The sequence below is a fragment of the Anabas testudineus genome, chromosome 12 (genome assembly GCF_900324465.2).
Source record: "Anabas testudineus chromosome 12, fAnaTes1.2, whole genome shotgun sequence".
NCBI lineage: Eukaryota > Metazoa > Chordata > Actinopteri > Anabantiformes > Anabantidae > Anabas > Anabas testudineus.
Window position 1 is genome coordinate 2,264,264 of NC_046621.1, and position 13,732 is coordinate 2,277,995.

Sequence of the window (13,732 nt, forward strand, 5' to 3'; positions counted from 1 at the left end):
CTGAGATGCAGCAGTGTTAGGACGTCCTGTCTCTTATCACTTCCCCTCGAGTCCATTGTTCTCCGAGCTGCCGGGAATAAAATCAACTCCTTTTATTATCCACAGTGAACCATCACCTGCCGTGGGTTTTCAAAGAAGTGTGAACATTTTTATTTAGTTGTGTTTGTTACCAGTCTCAGCGCCGACGTTCAGCTCAGAGATGTTTTTAATGTTAAATAGTGTTTGTGTGACCTTTTTAAAAACAATATGAAGATGTCTTACAGGTGTCCATGACCACGTTCACCTGCTGCTCTTCACACTCACTGAGTCACCGTCCTCTCGTGTTTGACTCAGTTGTTGTGTTTCTTTCATCACAGAGGACCATGTGTCATGAGGAGTGACTTTACCACTGCAGCATATCCGGCTCACACAGTTCAAGTATGCTGTCACATTTCTGAGATGTTATTTGAATACAGTCAAAGGTTTGTGTGACCTAATGGTGCTTCACACACGGCGTGTGTTTGTCCAGTTCGGAGTCTGCAGAGACACAGGAAGGATGGTTTACAATGAGCACAGGTGCAAGCTCGGGTTAGAGTTGGCAGCCAGAGGCACTTACTCGTCAGCAGCAGGAAATTCTTACTGTTCTTGAGTTGTGATTAGGTTTCTACTAAAATTCAGGAGAGAAATCGGTGAGACCACGTTCCTGAGACGAAATAGTTGACCGTCCTGAGCCACTGGGTCTACAATGGAAACAGGGTCCACGGACAGGAAACAATGTTTTCCACCTAGTTTTCCAAATTGTCGACATCTGGGACATTTTTTATCACCTCTTTTTATAACGTCTGTTCACTCACCTGGAGAATTAGCATTAGCATTCATTAGCATTTTCCTTTGAAGGAGTCTTTTTTAAAATGTGCACTACATTTGGATGGAAACTTGTTTTTCTAATTCTGAACTAATAATGTACTTTAACATAGAGATGAAAGGAGGCTGCACCATGAATCATAATATATTGGATAATTCGCTGTAGTCAGAAAGGATTATTACTTTAACGAGCTGCTGATTCATACTGGAGGAAATCCCAACACTAGAAAGTCACCAACGTGCCCAGATAAGAGAGAAATGGCTCCTATTAGTGGGCTTTAATGTTCACTGTGCCTCCTCTTCCTCTGGTGAGTAAATCCACCTGTTCTAACAAACAGAGGAAGTGACACATTCATTTCGCTCCCAGCCGTCACAGCTCAGTCATCCTGCTCCCCAGACACTTTATACATGAACTGCTTCAAAACCCCAAAGATGTTCAGTTCACAGTGAAGTGAAGCTGAGAAGAAGCAGCAAATCCTCAAATTGAAGAAGCTGAAACCTGAGATTTATTCACATTTCTGTTCCATATATAACATAAATAAACACTTGTCACCATCTCACAGTTTAAACTGTGTAAACCATGTATTTGTTATTTACTGCTGTCGTTGACAGCGACTGAACATGGTAACAGTCACTGAGCGTGGAGGTTAATGTCTTTTCAATGTGACATATCTGGTCCAGTACACGTTGCCCTAGGCACATTTAGACCCTCCTGTTTCTGTGCTGTTAATGTGACCTGTCTTATTAAACTGAAGATGACCCTCACGTTGACCCTTAGACAGCAACAACTGCAGGAATCCTCACTTTAATCCGTGAGGTGTTGGGTCAGGTTTGAAAAAGCTGAGTGATGTATTCCTTTAATGTGGCGTCCTCTCCGCTGTCCCTCAGCTGCATCGTTATGGCCTTGTTTTGATTTCCTGAGCCATTTTGCCTCCTTATCTCTGCCATCAGCTCGTTTCCTGTGTATAAAAGCACCATTTCCTGTCTCCATGGAGCACAATCAGGGAGATAACACAACCACCAGAGTAAATCTCCGTGTTTCTCCTTGTTTCTCTTTCTATTCCTGGTCCTTTCATTTCTTAATTCCTTCTACTCTTCTTTCTGTACCCTGGGAACTGCTTTCCATTCATATCCAATCTGATTTTTTTAACCACTCTTTCATCTCATCAAATGGGAAAAGAGTCTTTTGCTTCTGTGATCTCATTGACTGGTTTCTTGGTGTGTGTATTTTTGGCATTTTGACCCAAGTGGGAAGGAGACGAAACAAATTCACGTCACACCAACCCAGCGTTGACTTTGATTCTGTCTTTATTTGATGGTGGCCGGTGGAGATGTGGACAGGAAACATCACAGTAGAGGTTTGACACACAACAAAGGTCTGAACCACATGGCACCAGTGCACTCCAATAACAAAACCCCTGAAACCAAGAATGGCAAAGTCATTTTTAACAATCACACACAAACCTGCAGCGTTGGTTATATATTGTAACCCCAGCTCTATGTGAAGAGGAGTCGTAGCAGCATGGACGCTAGATTATTAGTTTTGGGTGTGATTATGAGATATTTCTCTATTTTATGGTCCTGAAGAATAAAAAATATACTTTAACTGGAGTTAAGTTTATGCACGTGTAGCCTGAGCTGATGCGTGGGGCAGCTACACTGATTACAATAGAAGCAGATCAGCTGAGTGATGAGGTTTGGTGTTGACATGACATGAACTTTACTTGTTGCACAGCATTTGTCTCTGTCGTCTGGTGTCACTGCTCTTTGCAAGAATCAGGTTTATGAACTAAATTATTCTACAAGAAATAAAACAAACAGCAGCAGGACGACAGTTTGAAGGGATCATAACATTTATTTTGAAGTCCTGTGGAGGGGGATGGACCCACCACACAGTATTTTAATGATAACGATGATGTCACTGACAAACACAGATATACATTCACATCAAAAGAGAACGAAACTCAATCCGAATCAAAACTGCACAACATATAAATAAAAACATGCTGCTTCTCTTTCCTCTTCACGACTCTGCTTCCATTGTTCTTCTTCCAGGGAAAAAGAGAAAAGGCTCAGTGAGAACAATAACGTCTTCCTCCTGTGAGGCGGCGAGCTCGGCAGCACCAGAGGAATCGTCGTCGAGCACATGTGATGGACTATTGTACGGAGCTGAACTCCAGCCTTCCTGCATTAGACTGCTTCCTATAGCTCCAGTCATTGTGCAGCTCTGCCTATGGGGAGGAAAAGCTCACATGGGTACAGTTCACACACAGTGTTTCTCACACATATACATACACACCCAGCACAAACACACGTTCAGCATCATAACTGCTGCTCATAAAAAGTGGAAAGGAAAGAGGACCGTGTGTGAGTCATCACACAACAATGAGTTCTACGTCTTTCTCTTGTTTTAAAGCCTGAACACAGAGTTTGTGTCCTTATGTTACTGGATTTTACCAGTTCACAGTACATCAGGGTGAGTCAGAGCAACATGTGGAGACTTCTGCTACTTCATCTTTGTGTTGCTGATGATACTCACGTCTCCAGGGACGGTGAGAGTGACGGGATCAGTACATCACAAACACTTTGTGTAACTAAACAGGAATAAACAGTGAATTCATATAGAGCAGACATGGTCATTCTGGTTTATAGCGTTTCGCTGTTACATTTCCAGACCTCCTGTTTCATTACACAGACGTCAGAGCGGAGCTGCTGTTAAGGTTCCTGTGGTGAAGCTGAACTCTCGGATTCATCAACCACTCAACTCCAGGCTTTTACCTTTGACCTCAGGCTCAAATGATTCATATTCTTCTCCACTGTTTTACTCTCAGACTTTCTCTGGCGCTCACTTCCTGCTGTTGCTGCAGCCGAAGCTCCAATATTAAAAACAAATAAAGAGCAATTACAGTGTGAGAGATCACGGCGATCCCGCCCCCACCCTTGAGATCAGAAGGAATCCATTTCTGGGTGATGGTGGGAGGTGAAGTTGCCTCATTGTCTGACCCCCACCACCCATGCAGCCAACACAGGAAACAAGGTCAGTTAAATGGCACCCTGCTCCAGCCTCACGCTCTCATCATTGTTTCCCTGCAGACTCCTCCTCCCTCAGGTAGCAGGTCGAACCAAACCTCCTGTGTTCTTTGGGCTGTTTTCGTCCTGCTGTTGTGTTTTCATCCATCACTGTCATCGACCACTGGGGAATATCGAACCTCAACACAATTAGTGTTAAAGCATCGACAAACAGGAGGCAGAGAAATGATTGGCACATTTACTCTGTAGGTTCAGTGGAAGAACACGAGGCTGTGGAGGACACAGGAAACCAAAGTGAAGTGAGGAGAAAACTGTGTTAACGACATCTTTACTTTACTGTTACACGTTTCACACTTTGGTTCTGAGTGGCGTCCCACACAGAGCGGGACAATGCTGCATTGTTGGACTTTGGGTTCCTAGCAGGATGTCTAAATTCAGACGTGTGAGGGTACGAGCCTGTGTGTGTGGGATGTTTGAATAAATAAAAAAGGCTTTCATCTCAACCGAAGTATTTGTTGGTTTTTTGGTATCAATCTCTGATAAGGAACCTTTTATAAAAAGACATGAAGGTGTAATTAAATACTTTATTGACGGTTTAGTCAGCTGCCATTTGTCTTATATATAATAATAATAATAATATATATTTCTATATCTATTTCTTACATTTTTGTCATGTCATGTTAAGGATAAGAAACGTCTTGGCCGACGAGTGAATAAACTTTTAATCCATATTTGCACAAATTAAAGACTGCAGATCTACACTGAGGCACCTGACTACTATTTTAAAACACTTCTGTAAATATTGTTTCCACAAGCTTTGTAGAACTTATATTTGTCTTATGTTTTAAACTGAGCTGTTAGCTAAGCTGAAGACTTAAAGAACATTTCACAATTACAGTGGCAAGAAAAAGTATGTGAACCTGTTCAAATTGTATAGTTTTCTGTACTAATTTGTCATAAAATATGATCTGATCTTCATTTAACTCAAGATTATTTACAGAAATGATGTGTTTAAAGTAAAAAAACACAAAAGATCTGATCTTTTATGTCTTTATTGAGAAGAACAGGTTCACATACTTTTTCTTGCCACTGTATAAAGAGTCCTTTTCAGGAGTCAACTTACAGCTTTTCTTCATTAATGGAAGTAAATAGTTGTTTTCTTTTGTTGATAACTCACAAACCCACAGTGTAAATGTTGGAGCAGACTCCACATGCAGCATTATCTGGAATCAAAAGTCAATCAACAGGTCATTAGCGTGTGAAGTCTTTCAGCAGAGACAGTGGAGGAAACTCAAAGACCTGAACTCCACCAAGGTTTGTTTGGGATAAACTGGACACAAGCACGAAAATAAAACTTCATAAAAGCGAACAACAGGTTGTAAATAAAATATAATAAATAAACAACAAACAACATTTTCTTCTTCTCTACTGTTTCTGTTAAAGTGAAATTTTTTGTCTGATCTTCTATATTTATTTCATTCTATATTTCTTCTGATTGCAGGTGTGTGTGTGTGTGTGTGTGACTCTAATGTGTGTGTGTGTGTGTGTGTCTAACTCTAATGTGTGTGTGTGTGTCTAACTCTAATGTGTGTGTGTGTGTGTGTGTGTGTGTGTGACTCTAATGTGTGTGTGTGTGTGTGTGTGTGTGTGTGTGTGTGTGTGTGTGTGTGTGTGTGTGTGTCTAACTCTAATGTGTGTGTGTGTGTGTGTGTCTAACTCTAATGTGTGTGTGTGTGTGACTCTAATGTGTGTGTCTTGTTATTCTCATGCACTTTGAACCTTCTGCTTGAATCCACTGGATGTCTGCAGCTCTTTGCAGACAGCGCCGCCCAGCGGCCTCTCTCATGAACTGCAAACACTTCTTCACACAAAAACAACGCTGACAGTCGGTGCAGCAGTCTGCGTGCACGGGAACAGAGAGTGTGGCGCCAGGATGACTCACCTGTTTGCTTTTCAGTGATTTGGATGAATTCGTTCTGCACATTACGCTGCAGCCTGTGTTCGGACTGATCCTCCTGCTGTGGCGGTGACACAGGTTTTATTAAAGGGACCAGTGCAGCTCCAGATCCGCCCCTTTCATTCACTTAGGACGCATTCTCCACCAACTGGGTCCAAGATGACGGCCAACAGCAGGTCCAGGAGCCGTGCGCCCCGGTCAGGTAAGAGCCCGCAGGTGATTCAGAGCTCGACTCACATGTGTCGGTTCCGAGTCTCCACGAATCCACCTGCTGATTTTATTTCTTCTCCTCCTGGAAACGTCTGGACGTGGCTGTCATCATCTCCCAAAACGGACTGATGTCTTCTTGAATGTGGCTTCAGATGATGGAGAGGTAGGAGCAAACGCAGCAGACCAAGATGTGTGTGTGTGTGTGTGTGTGTGTGTGTGTGTGTGTGTGTGTGTGTGTGTGAGATGGTGACTCTTCCAAAATAAAAGCACGAATCCGAATGAATCCATTTGGTTTTGTGGCTGAACAGACTGTGACCCTGTCCAGTCCTGTCAAACCTCTTTGTCTTTACTGTCAGAGAGCAGCTGTGTTCACAGTGGAGAAGCTGGAACAGCAAAATCTTTATTTAAACAATTAATTCATGATCAAAATGTCCTCAGGAAACTGAGTTGGGCAGTTCTCACTACTGGGTGACTGGTTTTAGTCTATGATGCTCAAGTTCACCATCAAATCATGATGATATTTCTATACACACAGAGCAAACAGCAAGTTTCCAGCAACACTGGTTATGTCAGGCTGAATTTTATGATGTAGCTGCATTTGGTGATTTTTCTGATTAATTTGTTTCTCATTTCAGTTTTTAAATGTCAGAAAACACTTTAATTAATTTATTTTAACCTTTAAATTACTATAAACCCCCAGTTGACATTTACAGGTGCCGTTACATTTGTCTAAATAGCAGTCGAACGAAAAAATGTTTATTTATATTATTATAATATGTAATATTGTTTATTTAGATAATAACACATTAGAAGTTACAGTTGGAGAATATTAGATATTTTGTTCTGTAATAATGAACACATTGTTACTGACATGTGTTATTTAGTGCTCCTTTAAAAATAAATATATGTAAAATAAAAATATAAAATGTATAGAAGATTGGATGCATGTTACTAATCAACTACAGGGAAGAGTGTGACACACCTGATAGAAACCATCTCTGGAGGTTTGGGGACACAGAAACCTCCCATCTCTTACCTACAGCATCTCCTCGCTGCTTCACTGCTCTATTTTCAAATCTCGATCCCCCCGAATCCCACGAGCTGTGTTTCTGTGTTTTCATGTCATGTTGGACAGCAGCGCCGAGTCTGAGTCCACGGCTCTGACTCAGACTCAGTGTGGTGTTAGCCGGCAGTCTGGATCTGTGTATTTCAGTGATACGTGCGTGGGTGTGACATGCAAACGCATCCACAGACAAAATGTCAATATGGAAGCAATAAAAAAAAACTGAAGAGAAAGCAGCACACACACAAAGACACCCCCGCAGCTCCTCACTCCCCAAGTAGTCCAGTTAACATCCTCTGCATTAGATTTGGTTTTAAAAGCTTGTTGCATCCTCAAGTGGAAATGTTTGGGACGTCTGCTTAGTTCACATCACACCATCTGCCTCCTTCAAGCCTCTGTTACGTCCTAACACCAAAATCTTTAACCAGGCTGCTGCAGTGTTCAGCAAATCAAACCTCTTTTGTATTTTCTCATATCAAAGAATTGAATTATCAGATATCTGTGAGGATTAGTGAACAGGGTCAGGAGAGGCTCTGTGTGCAGGGTCAGGACACTCATGTTGTTTAAAAGTCATGAAATCAGAAACAGGACAAAGCCACAAAGACGCCCTGTGAAACCTCCCTCCATGTATTCAGATGCACGTTTGTCCTCCCCTCCCCCTTTTCTTGTGTGCCACACTAAACCTCAGTCTCTCCACCACCGTCTCTTTATTTCAATAAAACATGAAATGAACCATGGGAACGTCCTACTAACGTCCTACTAACGTCCCACTAACACAGCTGCTGTACAGAACAGGAGCAGGTCTGACGGTCACTCTTTACAACACACAGTAGATCCACACGCTAAATGCTGTGACAAGTATTTATTATTATGTTGTTTGTGTTTTCTTATTTTGTCTCCAGGAAAAAGACTATGTTGGTTTCGCGACGCTGCCCAACCAGGTGCACAGGAAGTCAGTGAAGAAAGGATTTGACTTCACCCTCATGGTGGCAGGTGAGAAATGTTCTGTCTCATCTGAATGTTTGTCCACAGTGGCTGAATCGCTGCATATTCCACTTACTACAGCTCCATGTACACCACTCTGGCATGTGTACAAATCCAAAGCTGTCTTCACACACACACACACACACTCACACACACACCACCCATGCAGGATGTCCGTGTTTGGAGGCAGCGTTAGCATCACACCTCCGCACCATCTCCGTTTTGTGAGAAATGTCTGGCTCTGTTGAAATCTGAACGCTGAAGATGAGTCACAACATCTATCCAAAAAATGTTCAATTCCACCTTAAATCCATCCATCAAATGTTCCATTAAAGAATCAACGTGTCGAGGTTATGACCTTTAGTCTTTCTAATGTTATTGAGCTGAAGAGATCGAGTGTTTGTGTTCAACGGGTTTTTATCAAGTCTGGAAAGTAAAGCACGTCAATATGATATTGGAGTCATATTAAATTAGTTAAGTGTGTCTGGCAGCTCAGATTAGATTTAAACAGTCCTGATGCGTCTGGGTATCGATGAGTTACTGTACTTCATATTTAGGACAGAGCTTTTCTAGCTGTTTATATTCCTCCTTAACAAACACACACCGTGTGGGTATATTTTTAAAGCTATAATATGCAGCTTTAGCGAATTAACCTGCTGGGATCTTGATACTTGAAGTTAATTCACTCTGCTGATTGATAAGAAGGGAGAGCTCCGTTAAAAAACCCTGCAGGAGCAAACATCTCTATATATAACTAAAATATGTTCAGAAGCACTTTTCTAAAGAGTAAAACTTACATCTGTGTGTCTGTGTGTGTTCCAGGGGAGTCTGGTCTGGGTAAGTCCACCTTGGTGAACAGTCTGTTCCTCACTGATCTGCATAAAGACAGAAAGCTGCTCAATGCTGAGGGTGAGTCATCGAACCGGCTCTCCAGTATCTTTGATCACAGCTCGGACTGAAAACACCTGCCGGGGAAGCAGACCTTGGTACATATCTGTGTCTGTCTGCTGTTTCAGAGCGGATCAGTCAGACGGTGGAGATCACAAAGCACACAGTGGACATCGAGGAGAAGGGGGTGAAGCTCAAACTGACTATTGTGGACACCCCGGGTTTCGGAGATGCTGTCAACAACACTAAGTGGTGAGTGTTCGTTTGGCACTTTGACATGTGAAGACCAGTTCCCAAACAGAACTCATACCTGTTAGTACTCTGATAACAGCTGCACTAAACATTATTAGCACTTCTTAAAGAGTCGAACAGCGTCTGTACTGCTGTTATTGTCCCATTAAAAGACAAAACCAACGACGTCTGTCTCTTAACATTTCCTACAGTCTGTCCTCAGTCCCTGCCACTGAAACTCAGGATTTCGATCTCATCCTAAAACTATATTGTTTGACTGTGAGGAAAGATTTTTTTTGTCTGCCTAATCGGTTTCACTTGCTGTTTCCTCTTGGCTGTAACTACAGTAGAAAGTGGGTTTCATCAGGACTTTAATTACATTTCACACTATCTCTGTGCCCATCTGTTCTATTCATGTGTTATTGCTCTGTTCTACTTCTCCTGTTTCCTTCTTTTAAAAATTCTTTCCCTCGTTTCTGTTTTTATTAACTGGGGAAAATCATTAATTGTCACAGTTTCTACAATATATTAAAATGAATCTGAAGGAGGAGCAGATGGATTCAATCGAAACAAGCTGGTGTCATGTACATGTTTACAGGAACATAGCAGATACGATACCAAAGGCTCCAGGTCAAACATACAAGTAATGATCAGAGTCCAAAAGTAAAACAGAGCGGCATCAAGGCAGGTGATGGCTGGAAGGTCACCTGGAGGTAAACCAGCTGGCAGAGGTGAATGCTGGATGCTGACTTAAGTGCCGGCAGGTGATGCAGATGGAAAGCAGGTGAGAGGGGCTGGAATGACGCCTCATAATGTACATGTTTGTGTCTTTTACATTGCAGCTGGTGGCCGGTCACAGACTACATCGACCAGCAGTTTGAGCAGTACTTCAGAGACGAGAGTGGACTCAACAGGAAGAACATCCAGGACAACAGAGTGCACTGCTGCCTCTACTTCATACCTCCGTTTGGACACGGGTAAAGCACACAGGCTGATTTAAAACACACGTGGTATTTACGTGCATGTGACATCTGATTAAAACCCATGTCGTCCTGTAGGCTTCGTCCAGTTGACATAGAGTTCATGAAGGCCCTGCAGGATAAAGTCAACGTGGTTCCTCTGATCGCTAAGGCAGACTGCCTCATGCCCAGTGAGGTCAAGAAACTCAAAGACCAGGTGAGAATCAGGTGACTGGGTTCATAAATAAAACTCGAACTGGGAGCTTTTGTAGATTTTCTTGCACACGTGGCACATTTAAACAGTACTGACCTTTCTGTGAGTCTGTTTCTGTTAATCCCACCGTCCATCACATCTCTTGTGTGGGCCTCGTCCTTCCAGCTGAGGGAGGAGATTGATAAGTACGGGATAAAGATCTACCAGTTCCCCGACTGTGACTCTGACGAGGACGAGGAGTTCAAGAAGCAAGACAAAGAGCTGAAGGTGATCTCAGTCCCTGAGATTGTTCATTTATTAGTTTGTACAGTTTGGTACCAGTCAAATCTTTGACTGTGCTGGATCCTTCTACTGCAGTACAGGACTTTTTTACAGTTAACGTTTTAATTGCTATTTTAACACGAGAGGTGACAGCATGCATTGATACTGTTTATACACTTTACTGTACTTTTACTTGAGTAAAATCATGAATGCAGGACTTTGTTGTGATGCAGGACAGCACGCCCTTTGCAGTGATTGGCAGCAACACTGTGGTAGAAGCTCGAGGTCAGAGAGTGAGAGGGCGGCTCTACCCGTGGGGCATCGTGGAGGGTAAACCACGCTGCTTTCATCCTTATCCCAGAATCTTCAGATTCCAGCTTCCATGTCAACAATTTCCAGTAATTTGATGTTAATCGTTTCCTGTGTGCAGTGGAGAACCCGTCCCACTGCGACTTTGTGAAGCTGAGGACCATGCTGATAAGAACCCACATGCACGACCTGAAGGACATCACCAATGACTCTCACTACGAGAACTATAGAGCTCAGTGCATCCAGAAGATGACCAGGTGTGTGTGAAAGCAACAACTTGTGGGAGTAGACTGTATGTTTTTGTCAATATGTTGTGCTCATGGTGGCGTTTTGTTAACTGTCTGACTCATTCAGTTGAGCATTATCTAAATCTAATATAGTGGAGATTTCACTTTAACTGTTTCTGTGGTTAAACAACAAACAAATCGAACATCAAATACTGTTTTCTGAAATGTATGGGATGTTTTAGCTGAGCAGTTCCTCATTCACAGGGTCCAGTGGGTTTCCTGTGTCAGTAAACAGTGTAAAATATAACTAAAAAAGAATCAAAACATTATTATCATTGTGTTATTTTACAGTGTGGGTTGTGATCTTGATGTAGACCAAAAAACCCACAGGTTAAATACATCATATTATAAATTTAGGCTTCAAAGTTCAGTGCAACAAAAGTGATGCACATTTGTGACTTCATCATTCGTTAACCACCAGTTAGAAGACTGGCTAAAAACAGTGTGTGCTCAGTTTCTGTTCAGTACCGTTCACTCTGACCAGTCGATTTTCACGTTGCAGTGAAACACATGTAAACCCTGTGATTTGCTGTTGTCGTCTCTCGTGTTGATTCGTTACGCTGTAGTAAGATGAATGCAGATAAGCGAGTGGAGAGCCCCATCCCAATTCTGCCACTGTCCACGCCAGATGTGGAGACAGAGAAACTCATCAAGATGAAAGATGAAGAGGTGAGTGACTCCGTAATAAACCTCAAATGCTGAATATTTCACGACAGCAGGTATTACGTAACCAAGACGCTGATGTGAATTGATGACCCATATGTGTTATTATGTAAGCTATCTCTCATCCGCCTCTTGTTCCCTTTTATCTGCCCTGTCATCCACTCGTCTGCCTCTGCAGCTGAGGAGGATGCAGCAAATGCTTCAGAAGATGCAGCAGCAGATGCACGAGCAGGACCTGTGACGTCTTCTGTTCTACTTTTGTCAATTAGAGCTTTTCATGTAGGAGAAGAGAATCACACGTAAACACATCACACAGAGTTCAACCTTCACTAATGCCGTCTCTTCAGGGACTGAGGTGAAGAAACCAATTCATAATTCCTATGATTTTCAAAACAGGAGTAGGTGACAGCATGCAGAGTGACGCCTTTAATTCATTTAAATGTTTGTGGAATTTTAAAAGCTTCAGAAACTTTTCTTTGCTTTGTTATTTAGAGAGTAGTCTGCACTTTGTCCACTGTCGCTCACAGCAGGTTTTTGAGTATATTTATTTACATGAATTACTAAATGACACAAATTCACGATGCCCTCCAGGGATGTGCAGGGATCGTGTGCACTACTGTATGAGGAGTGACACTAGATGAAAAACGGCTGATGATATATCACTGTGGTTCATGAAGACCTACGTCACTGCTGCTCTACAAATAAACAGCATGGCACTTCTGTTCTACACCATTTCACTTCTTCCAGGGCACATTTGGTCACACAGACATCCATCTGATGAAACTAATTACAATATTTCCTGTTTTTATTTCTGGTTTTGGTCTCCACCAAGTCCCGAGGGAAATATCAGGCACTTTAGCTGCTGAGTGTTCACCTGCTAGTCTTTAAAAAATGTAATTGTGGATGACTTCCTGTAAGTGAATGTTTTGTAGTTTGATGTTACACCAGATTTTATATGTATGGAAGTTCTCAGAAATGATTTATAATTACTGAATTAACGCTGTAGGAAGTGAATAACTGGGGCGAGACTGCTTAAGAGTGGAGAGCAGCTCATTGGCAAACCCTACAATAGCTGGGCAGCTGACCCCTGTAGATGTAAACCATGTAGATCCACCGCTGGTCTGCTGGGAACCAAATTATAACTTAAACAACCCACAACTACAGAATGGGTGTGTTCCAGTGGAATAAGAGTGAGATACCATCGGCCTCTGTTCAGTCTGCTGCACGCTCTCTGTCTATGAGTTATTACATGTATTCTTCAGACAATCTCCTGTTTATATAAAAACATTTTATAAAACTAAGTATTGCAGTGCACAATCATCAAAGTTCAACTAAAAACAGTCCTTTGTGTTATACAGTGAACTGATTCTATTTCAGTGTGTGTTTATCTGTCAGCACTGATCAATCAGGGGGTTTGGAAATAGACACAAACTCAGTATTTAGCCGTGTCCGTCTCCACACACTTATAGAGAACAATTTGTTTGCTTTATAATATCAATAATGATCATAACGTGTGTTTATATTGTCATTTTCAAAAACAGCTTTTCAGTAACAGATGATTCAATAAACAATGAAACATTTCTTGTGTCACTGTTGATTCACTGTAATAAATGAACATGTTCTTCAAATGGGCGGGAACTTTATTGTAATAACATTTTACATGTTGAAGGAGGATTGAGGGAGTGAAGCAAGCTGCACTGTTTCAAAACCAATAATGTAAACCAACGTCTGGTTTGGATAAAAGATGCAGCTCATAGTTGGAGGACAGTAACAAAGACTCAGACGTCACCTTACATGTGAATATGGAGCCCAAGAAGGTCACATGTCAAATAT

At 42.0% G+C, this 13,732-nt stretch overlaps 1 protein-coding gene across 1 annotated transcript; it reads left to right on the forward strand.

Annotated features, from left to right (window-relative positions):
- Positions 1-5,764: 5,764 nt before the first annotated feature.
- On the forward strand, positions 5,765-13,486 carry sept5b (septin 5b). Its single transcript, XM_026354513.1, has 12 exons — positions 5,765-6,032; positions 6,193-6,203; positions 8,006-8,096; positions 8,910-8,996; positions 9,104-9,227; positions 10,049-10,183; positions 10,265-10,382; positions 10,545-10,646; positions 10,874-10,970; positions 11,071-11,206; positions 11,803-11,905; positions 12,078-13,486. Exons 1-12 carry the CDS (start codon positions 5,990-5,992, stop codon positions 12,138-12,140), a joined length of 1,110 nt encoding a protein of 369 aa, XP_026210298.1. The 5' UTR covers positions 5,765-5,989; the 3' UTR covers positions 12,141-13,486.
- The last annotated feature ends 246 nt before the right edge of the window (positions 13,487-13,732 follow it).

Excerpts from the sequence above, each read along its gene's own strand:
- sept5b (XM_026354513.1), top strand. The coding sequence starts at position 5,990 with ATGACGGCCAACAGCAGGTCCAGGAGCCGTGCGCCCCGGTCAG. Across the intron at positions 10,383-10,544 it reads TCAAGAAACTCAAAGACCAG|CTGAGGGAGGAGATTGATAA; the intron begins GTGAGAATCAGG and ends TCGTCCTTCCAG. Across the intron at positions 10,971-11,070 it reads CCCGTGGGGCATCGTGGAGG|TGGAGAACCCGTCCCACTGC; the intron begins GTAAACCACGCT and ends TCCTGTGTGCAG.